Raw genomic sequence first — 19,928 nt, 5'->3', positions numbered from 1 at the left:
TCACCTCGATATTACCAGACTCTGTTCGACAACTTGGTCTAGCGAGCGGCACATACGCTATCCGCGTCATCATGCCTACCAAATCTACGGGCTGCGATCAAGCCGTAGTGACAAGCAAACAAAAAAAAATCGTCCACTTCTTTGTCATTACGTTGTCATATGTTAATGATACCACCACTCGTTGCGTGTTTGATTTTCTGGCTTTCGGCGTCACAATACCCTCGCTCTCTCGGATTATGCCAAAAGAAGGGGGTTGGAGGATCCTATACCCAAAAGAGTTGTCGTTGTGGGTTATTAGTTCTGGTACTAGTGTGGTGGACCAGGAAATCAAATAATGTCTAATAGTTGAAAAGCAGTCTTTTACTGCAGGATGAATTAGTGTTTTAGGGCGTTCAGTTTGACCACATATGACTTTGTGTGATATGATCTCGTGCATGCGTAGCGAAGCTTTGGATAATGTAATACCATCATACTTCTACTACAAGTAATTAAAATATTCCTCTTATCAGAGTTCTCGTGTCTCAAACGGAACTGCGAGACTTCTATAAGAATATACCGATGCCGAAGAAGTCTTCCACGCGGCAATGTTTTGACGGATTAGGAAACTTCTTTCACTCTCAAATGTTGTCAAGATACTGTAGATGCTGGACTCATTCGCAAGTATCCAATTTTGTTACCTTCTCTCCATAATTTCCGCCTTGTCCCGCTGTCCTAGTATGTCGCCTCAAGCCTCTTGACCATCCACTCGCCTGGAATAGTTGGAGTGTATTTTCTAGGGACGGTGTCACTATAGCAGGTCTCAAGTGCTTTGATCACTTTTTCGTGGTCCGGATGTGCAAAATACTATTTGTAATGATTAGCCTCTCTCAAGCCCGAATTGCTGGCGTGATCGTACCGCAATTGAATATCTCGCTGAAAAGTTGCCATCATCTGTCGTCAAAGCATCCGGAGGAGATACCACTCGATGATATGTTGACTTGATTACATCATTGGTCCAGATCTGAAGCAAATCGCCTGGAAGAGGTCAGTTAAACGAGGTCATTCCTACTTGCTTATGTGATGAAAGAAAATTTTGGTTTGAATATACCGGCATTGATGACAACGGCGCCTTCGATGGGTGGTATGTCTACGTATGATCCATCCGGCGTTTGCACCTGAAGGCCACCACTCATGTCCTGGAAGAGCAACGTCACAGTCCCGAAATCGGTATGGGCGCCAATGCGCACCGCACCACCTTCATCAAGCACCTTCCTGGGTACGGCCGGATAATGAAGTAGACGCAAGACGTGGTCCCCCTGAGTAATTTCGCCTCGAAAGAAGTTTTTGTTAAGACCCAAGCCTTCTGCTATAGCGCTCATCAACTCGTGATGCAATTCATCGCACTGCTTGAAGAAAACCTTCATGGCCTCTCCAAATCCCGGCAATGCATCAGGGTATCTATTGACATATGGCTTGACGGGGTAATATCCTGGGTCGCTCCCGATTTCAAACGACTCCTTTATATCAGGAATAGCCTCGCGTAACTTAGCAATGCTTTCTGAATCGTCAGGATTGATGTTAGTTGCTTTCTCTGTCCCAAATCCAGAATATCCCCGGTTTGCTTTCCTGTCTGTATTCGGGTGTTTCTCCTTTTCTGACAGGGGCAAGGCGAAAAATCTCTTGCTCCAGTCATATGCCGTATCGGGCGACAGACCAGTGTTTTGTAGGTAAAGAAATCCCGACGTTGTAAAGCCCTTCATTATCTCAGCAACACACTGTTTCTTTTCCGCTGGATCTCCATGCTGATATTTTGAGAAGTCCACAAGGGGGATTTCGAACTCTGGCTGCTTGTCATTAGCCTTCATTCAAGCATACTGTTTCCCGTTATTTTTGTACCTTGGTAACTGCCGACATAGTGTTTCGTATTTTCAAAGAGTCTATAGGAGGATTTCATCGATCTGGCGAAGTTCTCTACGGTCTTCAATTCTTTTCTTGAGTCTAAGTAAGTGTCCTCTACCTTGCGTCTACAGCAGTCCGAACTGGGATCTATTCACGTATGTACAATGTCGACATACTCTTTGCCTCTAAAGCGGTCATATCCGCATTTCGTAACCATTCTAAGCTGTAGGTTCACTAGAAATATCGGATCAAACAAACAGGGCTTTAACCCAAAAGGAAAGAATCGATCATGGCTAAAAAGGGAGTTGGCTTTTCCATCATTTCGACTTCATTGATAAGACTTGTAAACCCATGTCACCAAACAGCGCTACTGTAATATATTTAGGATATACTTGAGATAAGAGACCTGTCAAGCCACAATCGTCGGCCTGCCTACGATCGTCTTTAGAAAGGCGTAATTTGATTGGTCGAGTCCGTTCTTAGCATTGAGCTAAATCTAACCTTGGATGGTTTAGGGAGCGAGACAAATCCCTGAGATAAAAGCCACGCTTGAGTTTGACAACTAACACCAAAGTGGGGCATGTGCAACGCTGTCACAGTCATTCACTTGAATATCGGGTTATCTGTCGCCATTTGCAGAGTTACTTGCTCCCTGGCGTTCTGGTTCTCGAAAAGCCTCTGCTATGAAGTCTATCGTTATCAAGCACGGACATATCCTATCTCTAACACTACCATAGCCCAACGACTGTGCCTAGATAACGAGCCAGCTTTAGTATGGGTACATAATAGCAACTAGAGAGTGTTTGAAGATGGTTTGGCGTGTATTCTGTACGTAGAAGTTCAGTAGTCTTGTTACGACGTAGGTAGTAAACCTAAGGTTGATCCAAAGGCTATAGATAAACATATATGTTTGTGGTACCTCGGGACACCTTTACTGCTGCCAAATGATAGTCAACAACAAACACCTTGCTTTGAACTTTGCACCGCAAACTGTCCATACTGATTGTATCTTGCATTGAATTGTTCCAGTTGCCGAAATATCAGCGCCCGATATGTGGCCAAAAAACGAAAACATGGAGGTCGTGCAAGGAGTGCCGATCAATGCGCGTAACGAGCCCGTTCAAGCTGAGAAAGGGGACCAAACGGATCTGGGTCGCGTAGCTTCTCTTGATAATCCTACGGTTTATGAAAATGACACTTGGTTTAGAAGGATCTTGGGAAGACTTGATCTAACCAAGTCAAACACGAACATTATGGACTATAATCCAAGTTTTACAAATCCAGACCTTCTTCCTGTGCCAGCTGATCAGCGCAACTGGGGAAAGTGGACATGTGAGTGGCTAGGATAGAGTGAATGAGAAATCTTACAGAATGAGTGCTGACTCCTGAGCAGACGGCTTATATTGGTTTGGTGAATGTGCCAGTGTCACTGCCTGGACCGTTGCTGCAACGGGTGTTACTGGTGGTTTGGTAAGTGTAACCACGAGATAATGTATCTCAAACTCGAAGCAGCTCTCTAACTCATCTGCTGGCAGACCTGGTGGGAGTCATGGATCTGTGTGATTTTTGGAACTTTCATAGTGGCGATCCCTATGACATTGACTGGACGAGCGGGCGCGACATATCACGTTCCTTTCCCCGTAATCGCTCGAGCAAGTTTTGGAGTATGGGGGAGTTATTGGCCCATCATTAACCGCAACGTTATGACAATCGTTTGGAGTGGTGTGCAACTGGTAACCACGTAAGAGCTCACAACAATCCCTCCAAGAGCTCTTTGCATAATGGCTAATCTTTCATCAGCGGAAATTGCTTTTACGTCATGCTCCATGCTATCTTCCCATCAATTGCTCATGTTCATAATCCATTTTCATCCGATGTCTCGATGACAGGCGGTAAGCTTATTGGGTTTACACTTGGGTGGGTCATAGTTGTCTCACTAGTGTTTATCAAACCCTCCAAGATGTCCGGTATCATCATCACCAAGAGCGTCCTGATGGTCATTTGTCTAGTGGCTTTCTTCGGCTGGTAAGTTCACTAACAAAATAACACATTTGATATTAACGCATATATAGGACTGTGGGTAAAGCACATGGGATCGGCCCAATCATCTACCAAGGAGCGGATATACCGAAGGGCCAGTCGCATACTTGGGTATGTATCACAAGTTGAAGCAACTCAAAGATATAAAATCTAAAGCCTTACAGGTATTCCTAAACAATCTCCTTCTACAAGCGTCAAATATGGCCACATTTGCTACGAACAACGCCGATATTTCTCGTTATGCACGCAAACCGAGGGATGCGTGGTGGACTCAGCTCTTCGGTGTGCCGATCGCATACGGGTTCATTGCATTCTTTGGCGTATTTGTGACTAGTGCCTCTAAACCGATTCTCGGAGAGATATACTGGGATCCTATGATGATTCTAGACGGGTTCCTTACTCAGTCGTACGACTCTGCAACGCGTGCGGGAGTTTTCTTCATAGCATTAGGATTCTCCTATGCTCAATGTACGACGATGATATTTGCGAATCTGATCGCCGCAGGCAACGACACTTCAGCATTATGGCCCCGGTAATTGACCCAAGCTCATATTATCGGTTTGAACCTCATTCTTATTGATTTATAGATACATCAACTACACTCGTGGCGCCCTTTTAGTCATGGTCGTCTGTTTTGCTATCAACCCCTGGCAGTTGACAAAATCGAGTTTCACATTCACCAGCTACCTCGGCGCGTACGATATTTTCCTAGCTGCTATCATAGGCGTACTCATCGGCGACTACTACCTTGTTCGTAAAGGTAGTTACAACTTGAACGGCTTATTCTCACTCGAGAAGAGCGCTCCGTACTACTTTTTCTTTGGCTGGAACTGGCGAGCGTACTCAGCTTATCTCCTGGGTATGGTGCCAGTTTTCCCCGGGTTTTTAGCCTCTATTGGCGTTCAAGGAGTACCAATTGGGGCTCAGCGGCTCTATGTGTTTGCTTTCCCGGTTGGAATCATTGTTTCCGCCTTGTGCTACTGGGGTTTCAATGTTTGGTCACCTCCTGCTGAGGGACTTCCAAAGAACTGGTCTGAGCCCGCCATAGGAGAAATTGATGCGCTGATCGGCGTGCAAATGGGAAGGGCAGACGAGCTTGTGAAGGAAGTAGAGGTTTAGGGACTCTATTGTTATAATACAGCAAATCATAGCGACGGTCTAGTTACTGTTTGCAGGAGAAGGGTTGTATTAGACACTTTACCCGAATTTTAAAAATCGGGAGCTTCTAGATAATGACTTGAACATGAATATCACGCTGTCCTTGGATTCCTGAAATCTCAAATGTCAATCGTAGTTGGCCAATAAATCAGAGCAGTCGATATATTCGAATATAGAATCGATAATGAAGGGCTAATTCTTGTCCGGATGCTCAACATAGGCAATTCAGCATCGCATGCGTCTGTAATGTGCTACCCTGCCGTGCCATGGACATTATTGTTCAACTCATGCACATGGTGATAACCGACAAAACAGTAACGAGCCAAGATTTGTATCGGGCAACTCCTAGGCCGAAGTTGATAAGCTATTTCTCCTAAAGCACACCGTGTAATCCTGGATGTTCCTAGGCCGCCCCGCAACGCTTGCCGCGGGTCCGGAGCTCGCGACTTCCAGGAACATAAATTCGCAAACAGATATTTCCCCATTGGGTATATAGGAGATGACCGCGAGGTGGCCTAGAATCGCGGACGACTGGAAACTGGACCTTCGATTTCAGTTCACGTCAGTGCGCTTCAGGAGGTAGCATTCACACTCTACAGTTTCTATAGGCAGGCTAGCCTTTACACCTCCTGCAAGAATGGCTACCGTTGGCACCGCTTCATGTAGAAGTAGAGGGAAGATATCAATCCAACATCTCGAGTCCCTCGCCGGAAGCATAGGCGTCTCGCTTCCACAAGAGCATCTGGAAGAATGGCGAGATCTCGTTGCAGCGACGCAAGACTCGATGGACGCCGTAGATGCGCTACCAGATTACGTTCCCCAAGTTGATCTGAATCGTTTCCCGAGACAAGACGTGCACCGACCTCCACAGAATGAAAACCCAGGGAATGCATGGGCGTGGAAAGCAAAAATCCAAGGCTCAACAGGTGGCCCTTTAGAAGGGATTACATTTTGTCTCAAGGACAACATTGCGGTCAAAGATGTGCCGATGTTGATTGGTACAGACGTTATCACAGACTATGTTCCCAATGTCGATGCCAGTATGTATCTCATTTCAACTGCAAAAAGGTGAAGCCCATTATTTTGACAATATCTTAGCTCTGGTTACTAGACTGTTGGAAGCCGGTGCGACAATTTTGGGGAAAGCCGTCTGCGAGAACCTCTCTCTGTGTGCATCATCTTTCTCGGCTGCCACAGGACCTGTTGAGAACCCTCATGCTCGGGGGTATACAAGTGGTGGGTCTTCGAGTGGGTGTGGCTCTTTAATAGGTGGTGGAGTCGTCGAAGCAGGAGTAGGTGGAGATCAAGGCGGTTCTATACGTTTTCCTGCTAGTTACTGCGGAATTGTTGGCATGAAACCGACCTGGGGGCTTGTTCCATACACGGGTCAGTCTGATTTAGATGACCTCACTTTTGGCCAGGCTGACCTTTCACTTATTCAGGGTTAATGACGCATGACGCAGTTCATGATACCACAGGGCCCATGACCAAAACTGTGGAACTAAACGCTCGAGTTCTCCAAGCGATCGCGGGTCGTGATGGTATTGATGATAGACAATATGCAGCACCGCTACCTGCAGCCCTCCCGAACTACTCCGGATCCTTGCATAAAGGAGTTTCTGGCTTGAAAATAGGCATCTTGAAGGAAGCTTTTGAATTCGAAGTACTGGATCCACGAGTCAAAGACTTAGTTTTGGCTGCCACCGACAAATTCAAGTCTCTCGGTGCTGAAGTAGTAGAAATATCGATTCCATTTCATAAGACCGCACCTGACCTCGTCAACGTCTCGCTTGCTTTTGCGGCATCACAGCAGGGCTATCTGGGCAAAGCATGTGGACGGAGAGCGTTGTATCTTACCGAGTTAACGGAGAAAATGACACCAATGACACAAGACAAATTTGACAAGGTTTTTGAATCTACAATTCTTGGCCTTGAATTGGGATGGTGGCTAACGCTCTCAGTTATTCTCGATGAGTAAATTCACCTTGTTATCTGGGCTTCACGCCTGGTCACAGAGACCTGCTCTGTACGGCAAGGTCATGAATCTCTACCGAAAACTACAAGTCGACTATGACCGGGCTCTGACAGAGGTTGATGTCTTGATTACACCGACGACCCCTTATGTCGCCGACAGACATCCTCCGTCGAACGTGGGACCTGCGGAGCAAATGGGAAGGAGCAATGGCGTGGCCGTCAATACTATGAGCTTCAATGCCAGTGGGCACCCAGCAATGAGCATACCAATAGGACGTCTTTCCCCACTTGACATTGAAGGGAAAGAGGCGGGCATAAAATTGCCTGTTGGGCTACAAATAGTTGGGAGAATGTTCCAAGAAGAAGAAGTGTACCGTGTTGGAGCGGCCTGGGAACGGGCGTTCGACTGGAGATATTTGTAGCATTCAATAAAGGATGGCGCCTTTGTCGACTCGAAAGCCAAGATGAAGTGCTTGCTAGAATTAAAAATTGGCGATTTTCTGACACTACAATATAGAGGGTCCTTGAGTCTTCTAACCAAGTCTCAAAGGGATACAGATAACTAAGGCTGCAAAGTGATAGTTTCCCACTCGGTGCATGACAGTTTTTTAGTTGTATTTGATTGATAACTATTTATGCTGAACTCAAAAGGGTATTAACGAAATGACACGCACTAATAACAACTCCCCTGACGAATACTTATTACAACAAACAAGGAAAGAAGGTATCACTGAAACAGAAGTTGCGTAGTTCTCATACGTCGTTCACAACATGCTTAACTTAGAATGTTTATGCTGCCTCCAATCGTTCAACTCGTGCAGCCTTGCTCTCCCGGTGCTTTGGGACTCGCCCTACTTCGCTATGATCGTTACCGTGCTCGTCCTCGCGGTACAGTGCATATTCCCTATCTCCGACATCACCCTCGTTATACTCCTCAGCCGCCGGCCTTGGTGCCGTTGTGCTTTTCATACGAACGGGCGGCCCATGTTCGTCACGCGAAGCCCCATCGTTGAAATAAAGCCGGTCACTGTCATGGAGTGAGGACACCTCACCCCACACCTCGACCTGGCGGGTTTGCACGTCACCAACCTGCTGATGGGCCGGCAAAATGTCCGGGTTGGTGTTAGGCTGCGCGCCTGCCCCTGCACCGCGGAATGCTCCAAAATCCCAGAGTCCTCTCCGGGCATGGCGCCGCTGCGGAGGAGCGCCGTAGTAGTCAGATTTGTTGATGTATTCGCCATCTGCGTCGCGGATGGGGCGAGATGCCCGGTAACGGCTGCGATTCAGCTTGATTTCGAGAAAGATGGAGAGAATGAAGAATAAACTATGTTGAGCATAGGTTAGCGTTTGGAAAATGACATTCGCCAGAGGTTATTAGACAGATGTCCGCATTCATCAAAGCCTAGGTCATCTGGGGGCACTTACACAGCGACACATGAGACTATGAGACACGCTGTTTCCATCTTACACGCGACCTGGAACGTCGGAAGCTTTGTGCCACCATTGTCACTGCTGGGAGTACTGTGGGCATCCCCTGAGCCGTAGACCGTGTGTAATTTGCCACTGCTGCAAGAGTTGGCACCGTCACGGTTGGCGACGGCGATGTAAATGTAGGCTCCAGCGAGGCCAATATCAAATATCATGGAAATGAATGAAGGAGCTGGGTGGCCCGCGCAGCAGCACACAAGCAGGAGGCCGAGGACCGTGTACAGTGTGCCAGCGGCGGAAATGCCCTCGACGGCCTTGACACCAATAGGGATGGTTATTTTGTGGTTGACCATTGTAGCGACGTAGTAGGAATAAATCCCTAGAATGATACTCGAGCCGCCGAATTCAATGCCGCGGAAAAGCCATTGTAGACATTTTAGTCCGGCGAGGCCTGTTGAGGAACCCATCTTGTAGGTTGTGTGAGCGATACTTTAGACGACTCTAAGTGATCAACTACATGTGTCGCAGCTTCTACGTTTTGTATAAACATGACTACAGTTACTGCTGTGGGCTATGTCTTCGCAATTTAATCGACCTTGCGCAAAGGCTATGACGTTGAGGGACGAGATCAGGGTATCGATAGCACCTTGAGAGTCTGATGGAGACGGAGTCGCCTTGGGACTGATGTCATTGCTAAGGATTATGGGTATAAGACAGTCTGTTATAGATAAATGCCCGACAAGTCAGTGCACGGCAGTTGTTATACCCCAACCACACCATGTTTCAGATAGATTGATCCCTGTCACGACGATCCTCACTGATGACTTGTCGGCTCCAGTTATCAATACCGTAGATGACCGAATCACCAGACTTCACATCTATATTTACTATTTCATGGTCTGTAGGGTAACATGAAAGCGGCTATTACAATGTTCTACCGAAGAGTGACATGTGCAGGTCACGCAAAATAAAACATGCAGAGGATATCGGTATATTATGCCTTGGCGGCGTTTACGAACCTCACATTAAGACTATCTATTTGTTGCTGGTGCTCTTTATGAGCAAGGATATCAAAAGGCCGCGAAAATTTTGCAGACACTGTAAACAAGAGCTTTACACTCTCTGCGTCGATAGAATCTGTGTAAGCTGGATACGTTAAGTAAAGTCGTCAGAATCAAGATCCAAATCCTCTCTGGCACAGTTGACTTTGTAGCTAGCTCATTTGATGTGTGGTTTACATGATGTATATATCTCTAATCACGCTTGCAGAAGTACTATGGCAACTGCTCACTAATTATAACGAACGGCTATAGGAACGGTAGCCAATGACTGATCTCATCATAAATTTGAAGAGGCGCTCAGGACCCAGTCAGTGGCTGTTCAGTTCGCTGTCCATTTGTGAAGCAGAACTCTCTATTCGAGTGATACCAGCCGTCTTCTCGTTCCGCAATGCTCTAATCAGATGCTTGTTTGGCCTCCAGAATCCGGTCCTTATACTGCCTGAGTTTAGATTTATAAATGCGATAGAGTCTTTTCATATCTATTTCTCTGATGGTATTTAACTCTCTGCTGCACTTCTAAGTAGATTGACGTTTGGTCAAACAGGCTACGGGGCTTTTTGCTTCCTTTTAAAGAGTTTGCAAAGATTAGGTTTCTTTGCAAAGCCAATAGCTATTTCCTACTCGGCCTTTGAATGATTATTCACATGGCTAATACCAGCCGTTCAGCGTATTTTCTTAATCTGGCTGCCAAAGAGACATACAAATTATGTACCGGTCTTGGAACATCGAAAAGTGTCTACAAAAACGAGAACCGTGAAGTATAAAAGACTCATTAAAGCAACCAACCTGATGATTTGTGTGACACCAAAGGTCTGCAACTCAAGCAGAGAGAAGCGAGCCGGCTGGTTAGCAAGAAATATTTCCTTGGCCACTTTTTCAATTTAGTATGGCTGGATTGTTTAGTACCTGGTAGGCGGACGACAACCTATGTTATTATGATGCTTCAGGGGATGTTCAGAGAATGTCACTCCGCTCCAATTGTTGTGTAATTTACATTCATCTCGCTACAAACAAGCGTGGTGAAGTATTGGTCTCTTCAAGGAAGTAGAACAGCCATTGCCTGCTTTACTGGCTGTCCATCCTAACCTGTCACCTATTTCAGGTCAACCAGTACACGAGCTGCCCTTTACCGGTCATGTCACACAGCTCCGCCCACACGACACTTTTTCGTGGGACCAGACGTAAGAGCCGAATGTCGAAAGACGGGGACTTCCCTCAGGAGTCCGGCGGGTATACCACTTGGTGGCTACAATAGCCCCTGAGAAAGGAAAGTAGGTGGCGAGTTGGGCAACCATATTTGGACGACGTCTAGGGGCCTAGACCGTCGTTCAACTTTGCTTCTCCCCCGACCGACTTTCAAAAGAAATGGAAGGCTAAGGGATCATCATCAACCCGCCAGCCAGGTAATTCTCCCATTGGACAGGCCTCTTCGTGGGTTATGAAATGGATGGACGTCACTCGACGGTTAAAAGCCACGTCTGAAGAAGCAATGGCTGGCCTATCTTGGCCTCCGATATCGCCACAGAAAATCGCTTCTGGGAATGAAATCATATATGATAATTTGAAAGCCACTTATGACCAATTGAGTATTTGAAAGCGGATGTCACTGGCTGAGAGCAACCACAGCAGTGCGGCTCGTAATGAAGCACAAGAGAGTTGATGTAGAGCTCACAAGCGATCCACCAATAACAGGGCTCTAGCTTATGGTTCACAGACTGCCGGCTACCTGGGTCCTCGCACCTGCGACTGGTACATCGACCAGGGGCAGTGGACCGGGACTCAATGCACGGGAGTATCGGAAGAAATTTGCGAGAAAATTTGGCATCATATCAAAGTCCCGTATCGTAGTTGACCGCGGGACGTCATTTGGGGATCTCGGTGCCGCATATGAGGCTTCGGTAGTGAGCCTTGCACGTCCCTGGACATCCACACACTTCCAAGCCGTGATGGAGATATTCAGCCTGAAGATAGTGCAAGTGTCAGTTCAAGTCCGCGCCGCGGCAGTCGGAGCGAGCCGCGAGTGAGTGACTGTTTGATGAGGCCTTGGAATGCTGCGGTTCTATTGAAAGGGTCATAGTTTTGATCGAGCAGCGTTTCAAAGCTGTCCCGAGGAATGTAGGGTTGAGACACCACACAGCCCCGGCTGTTTGGACACTGGGATTTAGTGTCGCAGCGAGTACAACAGCGGGCTGGACGGTGGTGCAGCAACTGCGCATCGTGTATGGTCAAGGTGTGTTGTTACTCAAAAGACTGGTTCGTCTGGCATGATCAACAAAAATGAAATCATTTGATGTGTACTCCAAAACACTGTTGGCACCAGGTTACCATTGCCGTCGATGCTGGGCTGCGGTATTGGAACCGCGGGTCACGGAGCCATGGTAGGCGTGTTGGCTGCCGCCATGATCGACCATCTTCATACCTTTGCAGAATGTTAAATATTGATCAATGTGAATCCCAAAGCCAGTTATGTATTGCTAGTGGCCGCAACGATGGAAACATTGACTTCAGATGCATTGTTCATCTCCTTGTTCCATATAAGCAATCGCGGATATACGATGGTCTAGTCATTATACAGTCGATAGGTAACGCCAGTAGGTTAGGCAGCCCACGTCTAATGAGAGCTGTTCGCGCCTTCACGGTCGCCATACACTGTCTCTGTGGCCTTCTCTTTAGTGAGAACGCTTGCACAGAGATTTACTTGCGATGAGGATAAATCAGGATCAGCGTTCTGCGCCGCAGCCCTGGAGCCTTGGATGTCCGTCCGGTTGTGGACCAGTAGAGTCTCTTGTGGACCAGTAGAGTCTCAGACACTCCCAGGTGTCAGAGCCAGCGGGCGGGATGATGGTCTGAGCGGGTCCTCCTGAACAACGAGCTGAGGTCACTTCAGTCGCCTCATTCCACAAGAGACGCCCGCCTACGGTGTAATTCTCCTTCCTTTTCCATTGTTTTCTTTTCAAATTCCTGCATGGCGTCTTCGTCGCGCAGCTAAGCGCTGTGATGTAAGAATAGTACAGACCGCCCCATGACAGTTGGTAAGCCAGGTCAGACATCGACTCTAATTTTATGGAGGAGGATTCGGCGCCCGCTGCAAGGAGCTTGGCTGGCTGCCTTTTCCTGCCAGCCAGAACCAAGGATCCGATATTGATACAGTGGAGGCTAGCCAGTCTTCTCCCTAGCCTTGCAGGCGCGGAGGCCGGGATGCGGCTGTCCGCGTGCAGCGAGGGAGTCTCAAGTGCCACGCGTGCCTGGGTTGTTCGGCACGCCGTCGGCCACTTCACATCTTGAGAGCAAACTGAATAACTTTGACATAACCTGGACAGGACAGCCCTTACCAGCCAAGTGCTGCTGCTGTTGCTGCTGCCAATGACGGTACCAATACCGCGTTCACAGTGAGGCGGGGACGCCCTCAATACGGAATAGTCTTTGTCTTGGCTTGCGCTTGGGGCAGCTGAGTTGTGTAAGTTGTGTACGGCGTGTGTAGGCTAAATGGACCCCAAAACGGAGGCGACTGTGTCCGGTGCTCGCTTAGTGATGAAAATTCCCCGTGCCGTGTGTACCGTAGTGCTTCTCTCGTCCATGCAAATCAAGCAATCTGCCAGTCCCTTGGGGCACCAAAGTAGTGGGTTGACTGAAGATTGCGCTGCTCATCAGAGCCACGCGCACATAATATGCCCCGTAGTTTGTGGGTATGTGCTGTGAGACATGGAGGGCGAGTGAGACATGTAAGCGACCCTCACACATGGTCAGGCCGTGGAATGGGAGAATGGGAGAGGATGGACTGTGTGGCAGGAATCAGTCTAGAAGGCCAGAGATTTGCCCTAGCCAGGCGAGCCTGGGCAATGTGCCCTACCAGCCTGTTAGAGCATTGCTCTCGTGGTCGACCTTGGCCCGGCGGTCTCTAGCCAGGGACAGTGCTGCACGCATGCACAGCGGAAGCCGGGTTCTGTTCGAAGGCCGGCTCGATTCGTTAGATCAGACGCACAAACGTAGGTACTGATGCGAGGAATGACACGACCAGAGATGATGATACAGGCTAGTGATGCCATCGATCACGTACGGTCACTCGTTGATTCTGAAGTGCTCATTGTGTTTTACACTTGTACGGGGGTGATCCTCACTAGCAGGGCCACGGTTGTTGCCGTCGTTCCCGCTACATTCCCCCCACAGCTCAAGATCCGCTTTACTACGCAGTACAGCACTATGTGTCTCCGCTCCGCAAGGAGAGGCCTGCCAAACGGACATGCCTAAAGACCCTCAGACCGTAGACAGTGGAGGAGGATCCCCGCCGTTGAAAGCATTGCCCTCTGGACGGGAATAAGGATCGGATAGAGCAAATCATCCGACGTCTTATCCTCGCTGTAACCGTGAATGATGCATCATAGCCGTAGCTCACAGGATTCAAGCAAGGAGTGACGCACGGTTGTTGAGGAGAGGTAGCCCTGTTCGCTGAATCCTCGAGGGTATCACGCGAAATCGATTCTCATCAAAGCCGGGAGGTCATGAATGTCGAGTTGCGAAGCCGTAATAAGCCACTGATGGGCAAGAGACCTGAAAGAACAAACATGATCGACTTCTGGGCGAGTGCAGTGATCTGATCTGATCTGCTCAACGAGCCACATATCAGACCGGCTCTGCAGGACGGTCGATGGCTGATGCATTGCGAGGTGGGATCACAGCACAGGACAGCAGCATTCTTGGGGTGAACAAGATAAGGCTAAGCCGAGAGTGTCATAGGGGCAAGCACGACCCACGTTTTGCAGACCCTACTACACAGTACTGCATAGCATGCCTGTATGCCTCTGCAGAAGACGTCCAAGAGGGTGTAGAGGGCGTTGAGTTGAGGGACCGCCGCAGCAGCTGGATTGGCCGGTGACCGAGTGGGAATGCTAGACGGCAGAGAGTCTGGAAATGAAAAGCGTGGCCGGGCCCTGGCACTGCTGCAGCACTGCTGCAAGACCTCGCATTCTGGCACCCTGGAGCACCCTGGAGCACCCTTCAGAGAGGCTTCAGCACCCTGGCTCTGGGGACTTTTATGATCGGCCCATGCCCAGCCTAACCGGCACTGGCAGGCAAGGTGGGTCCACTCCCCCCTCTCAGCCAACGGCAGGCCTCCGTGGCTTGCTCACTGACCAGGGCAGAGCAGGGACCCATGCAAGTGGAATGGCGACATTATACGGGTGCATTCACTGCCAGCCAGCTACATAGCTGTTAGGTAGGTACTTGTGGACAGTCTCGTCCCCTCGCTGACTATCGCGATATTCTCTTACCTACAAGGCAGTCTTACTACGCAGTAGATCGGATGCGGGTCGGCAGCTACACGTCGTAGGCTAACAGCTGCGTGCACAATGCAGACAAAACTACTGACGTCCAGAGCCGGTCTAGCGCCAGCCGGACCGGGCACCCCTAGTGTAGAAATATGGGGCCTGCGTGCTTCTACCACAGTACCGTTTGGACTGGCCCCGGTCTTCGCCCACTCTCATTTCGTGCCTTCCTGGCAATGAATGAATGCATGGCTCCTTCCCACACCCTCTTGGTCGTCTTCTTGTCCTGCTCCTGCTCCTGCTCCTGCTCTTGCTTGATCCTGAGGTCGGACAGTGTGGGTACTGTACAGTAAGATAGAGCACACTCTTTCCTCCAAGTACTGTTCAAGCCATCGGATCAGGGGGCTCTCCGCCATTCTCAGCCATCTAGTCTCTCCTCGGCTAACGTTGTCAACTTGGAAGACTCTTCACCTTGCGAGGGAGGCGTTTTGTTCTGTGTGTAAGGTAGCTACTCAGCTGCCACTGCATGTAGTTAGGTAGTTGGGTCGTTACACTTTTCGTTCAGTCGCTCTGCACTCTTCTCGAGTCGACAGCAGCGCCACCGGGTCCCGCAACTTGTTGGTTAAGGTTGGGCCGGTCTGCTAGGGTGACTGCGGTAGTGCGTTGAAACACTGCCCAGAGCGGGCGCCCCAATAGGTTGGCGCCGTGGCATTCCCACTGTCTGGTCTGGTCCGAACGGGCAATCCAGGCCTGTGGCACTGGGACTACCGTCTCCTCCCAGACTCTGCCAGAGTTCCCACTGTCCTCCCTCCCCAGCCATTCTCACTCGCCAATTTCCCACCCCTCAAACCGCTTCCCGTCTCCGTCGCTCGCCCAAACTCAAACCTTCTCCTTCCCATCCCCGACTCCACGCCCTCGGGTCGCTACTTACTCAGGGAAAGAAACTCTCTTCCTTGGGCCAGCACCAGCGCACCCTCTGCTGGCGATCGACTCGACACAGTCAATACACGACAATCGCCTTTGTCGTGTGCCAGCCGTCCCCAGCCAGGCGTCTTTCCCGGACAACTTACACAGCGCCGCCGGCAGTCGACTCGACAGGAGGCCCTCCCCAATCGACTGATCCATCGTTCGATTTGCCCTCGACACGGAATCTTTTCCCAACACTATCGCTCATCGCTTGCCATATCTCAAACCAAATTTGACTGTTTCCAATTCTCCCATTCTATTTGTTTAGGCTCGACTGGAGGACCCGAGACAATAAGAGGACGTCTCCAGCACTCGTCAGCTTACTTCAATTCAACGAACCGTCATCATGGTCGTTCCAGCCACCGCTGGCTCGCGAAAGCCTGGCGTGATCCACGAGAGAGTGACTAGAGGAGGCCGCAAGCTATTCTATCACCTGGACGTCATTCAACAGCCCGAGCGTGCTCGTGCATGCGGATCTGGACCCAAATGTAGGTGTCGGATGTGTGCTGACTGAACAAATATGGCATCGCTGACAAGGCTCTAGCCTCTGCCGACCGTCGACCTGTTGACCCGCCGCCCGTCGTAGAGCTTCGTATCTTCGAGGGTGCAACCATCGATCAGGCCAAGGACATTACATTTCTGTACAATGCTAACTTCTTCCTGTTCGCAACGCTTGAGCACTCGCGGCAAATCGCTCACGGAAGGGTTCAGACCCCATCAGCTAACACACCACCCATCTTGACGGGCATGCCCGTCTCTGGTATGGCATATCTGGATCGACCTCAAGAGGCTGGCTACTTCCTGTTCCCGGATCTTTCTGTTCGTCATGAGGGCAGGTACCGATTGAGCTTCAATCTGTATGAAGAGACAAAAGAGGACAAGGATAAGGACATCGAGCGCTCCCTTGACGGAAAATCGCCCATGACCGATTCCATGCACCCGGAGCAGGCTTCATTTGACTGGAGGATGGAGGTTAAGTCGGACGACTTCAACGTCTACAGCGCCAAGAAGTTCCCTGGTCTGACTGAGAGCACTGCCCTAAGCCGGACAGTCGCCGAGCAAGGATGCCGAGTCCGAATTCGTCGCGATGTTCGCATGAGACGCCGTGATGGAAAACCTGCTGATAACTACGATAATGCCGAGGAGGAGTACGCAAGGCGGCGCCGAACCGAGACTCCCGACGAGATTCGTGCTCGTTCCTTGAGCAATGCTAGCGTTGACAGGCAGCCTTTCATGCCTGAACCACAACGACGACCCTCGGGCGTCGACTTTGCTCCTCCGCCACCCGGATTCGCTTCTGCCGACCCGTCTGTGAACAGACATCTCACCTTCGGCAGCCAGCCAAATGCACAGTATCAGCCTCAGCAGCCGTCTTCAGTGCCGCCATCACCATCTTACGGCCCTCAAGGCACTCCCTATTCTCACCCGGCCCCGTATCCCCCGGCGCAATCCCCCAGTTACCCGTACTCTGAGAGACCGCCGTCTCAACACTATTCTGCGCCGAACCCATCGCCGCAGCGCGAGACTTACCCGGTCGATTACAGACGTCACTCGACGAGCAACTACCCGCCACCTCCACCAAGCGTGTCATCAGAGAATGAATACAAGATGGCACCAACTCCGCAAGCACAGCCTCCCCCATCACAAGCCCCCGCTCAGAGGCTTTCTCTGCCATCTCTCCAGTCTCTGACCTCTGGCCTTGATGCGTCGTCTGGATTTACTCTGCCAAGCCCAACTGAGAGATCATCTTCGATGTCCCTTCCCTTCCCACAAATATCTGGTACTCAGCTCCCGCCTTTCAATCCAGCCGATTTCAGGCCTGCAATGAAGCGTTCCATTGACCAGGCCTTCCCTGGTCGGGACGACACTCTGCGATACCAGGACCATCGCCGCCAGGACGACTACAACCGTGGAGCCTACTTCGACACTGCGTTTCAATACAGGCGTGCCAATGGCGAGATCATTCATCTGCCTCCTGTGCTGTAATCAGCTATGCCACTTGCTGTCTGGTGAGGTGGCGTTCTGGCGTTGTGGGTGCCCTGATACGCAAGATGGGTATCAAAACTCAATGTGTCAACGTTGTATGTCTGCTGCTATTTGGAGCGCTTTAAGCGATTTGTCGTGTATATACTCTGGCACCAGGACCACGCGTCCCCTGGTTACTTTATTCTTGGTCAGCTGGTTTTTGCTATGTTGTCAGCCAACACACCCTCATTATACCATTGTTTTTCCTTTAGATATCCGCATCGCCGAAACCAACATTCTTCCATCTGTTCTTTTGTGGTTATTTCCGGACAAACAGGCACTTCGTTTCTTGAAATGTGATACAGGAATTGTTCTTGGGTGGGGCAGAATTTGGGGAATGGGGAAGGAAAGCAATTCACTTGGGTCACTACACCAAGTACGTGCCTTTGGGTTTAGCAAGGATTTTGTTCTGCAGTGTAATGGCCACCGCCAGTGGTTTGAGGCAATTCAATGGGCAAACTTGGGATCGGGAATTTGTAGGCAGACAGAAATAAAACACTCTTCACAAAAGTTTGGCTTTGTGACCTTGACTCGACATGAAGAGTATCTCCACATCACATCCTCTGGGAGGCTAGGATTTGGGCCCTTGGTCAGACCCTTCTCAGCCAGCGCCACTAAGGGGAGGAAACAACTTACTTCATGTTGACTACCTTATGCAATGGGGTTACTTACCCATCATCTCATGCCACAGGCTCTGTGGTGACGCGTGTGATTGAGGGTGTATAATAAAGTGGTCATTGGAGACACACGTGATGGCGGCAAGGATGCCGTGTCTTAGACCCTGGTCCGTTGCTGTTGAGACGCGACCGCGCCCCATAACACTTCCCAATAACGGCGTCTCTCGTTCTAGTTCTAGAAAAAAAGACCCCACATACCAGTCTCTATTGTTTTATCAGCATTGCCATGCATTGCGAGCTCTGGTCCAGATCTTCGAGCTGCTCTTTGTGCCAAACCTCCGGACACGCTCGAAAGAAACCTTGGAACTGTCGAGCTGGTACACGAACATCGTGCTTGTTTACCTCGAGAAACATCCCCGCCGATGCTACGCCTAAATAGCATCGTCCGCGCTCCAAACGACTTATACCAACCATCGCCAAGACTCGCTCAGCTCTTACCATCATCGCACTGCAAGCCTGAGGACAGCACACCATGACACATCGCGCAATGGCCTCCAGGCCTGGCTCGCAGGCCGGCAATGGCGTGCCGTCTGCGCAACGCGCCCAGAGCCGCTTCCTCGAGGGCTCGATGAACGACCGTGCAAGCGCGATGCCACCTCCGAATTTCCTGGGGCCCGAAGAGGCCACCATCTACGAGCAGCAGTTCTACGAGAAGAGGGCTAGCACCGCGAGCCAGTCCTCTTCTTCCTCATCGCAACAGCAGCTGCAACAGCAACAGCGCCGGCCGGGGACGGCCATCGGCGAGGTGTCGAAAAGAGGAAGCACGGGCTTCTTCGCGCCGCTGTGGGATGGGATGCGCGAGAAGCTCAGCCTGACGCGCTCTCGCTCTTCAAATAGCATTACGACGACCAGCACAGCGTCGAAGGCCGAGGACAGGGGCAAAGAGAACCGGATCTCGGCGCCGTTCCCTCTCCTTCAGCAGCAGGACGCGGCGTCGTCGGGGAAGCCGCCTAGCCGAGAGGAGATCATGCAGAACTACCAGAACCTAGTGGCCTCTGGCTTCTTCAGCTCGCACGCGATTCAGTCTACAAGGCAGCCGCCTCCGGGCCAGCAGCGGCCGCAGACGGCGAACAGAAACAGCGCGCCAGCCAACCATTCGTTCGCGCAGCGACTCGCCGCGCAGGAGATGCCGGCGCCGGACCGCGCGCCTCCTCCGGTGCCTATGTCACCGCCGAAAGCCCAGACCACATACTCCCCCTTCCCTCCTCCAACCCGGCCTGCTCCGACTCCCTTTGCCATACCATATGCTGCGACGCGACAGGCGTCTTTCGAACCTTCATCGCTTCCCACTCCAACATCTCCGCGACCTTCCGTGGATTATGACACCATGCCCTCGCCAAATAGGGGCACCAAGCGGAGCCATGCCGCCGTAGAGGTGGCCAACACTGAGGCGTCCGAGACAGGAGCGCGAAAGCTGGCCAAGAAGCTGCGGAAGTCCGCATCGCGCGTGTCCGTCGACC

At 50.4% G+C, this 19,928-nt stretch overlaps 1 protein-coding gene across 1 annotated transcript; it reads left to right on the top strand.

Moving 5' to 3' along the window:
* Positions 1-16,112: 16,112 nt before the first annotated feature.
* On the top strand, positions 16,113-17,752 carry UCRPA7_4471 (putative sexual development activator protein; the record flags this gene model as incomplete). The annotated part of the gene is made up of 2 exons (XM_007917064.1): positions 16,113-16,254; positions 16,311-17,752. The coding sequence occupies 2 exons, from the start codon at positions 16,113-16,115 to the stop codon at positions 17,750-17,752; spliced, it is 1,584 nt and encodes a 527-aa protein (XP_007915255.1).
* Between the last annotated feature and the right edge of the window lie 2,176 nt (positions 17,753-19,928).

Source organism: Phaeoacremonium minimum (genome assembly GCF_000392275.1).
Source record: "Phaeoacremonium minimum UCRPA7 unplaced genomic scaffold PA7_03_scaffold_348, whole genome shotgun sequence".
NCBI classification, from domain to species: Eukaryota; Fungi; Ascomycota; class Sordariomycetes; order Togniniales; family Togniniaceae; genus Phaeoacremonium; species Phaeoacremonium minimum.
Note: the sequence above shows the minus strand (reverse complement) of the source record. Positions and strands in the feature narration are given on the sequence as shown.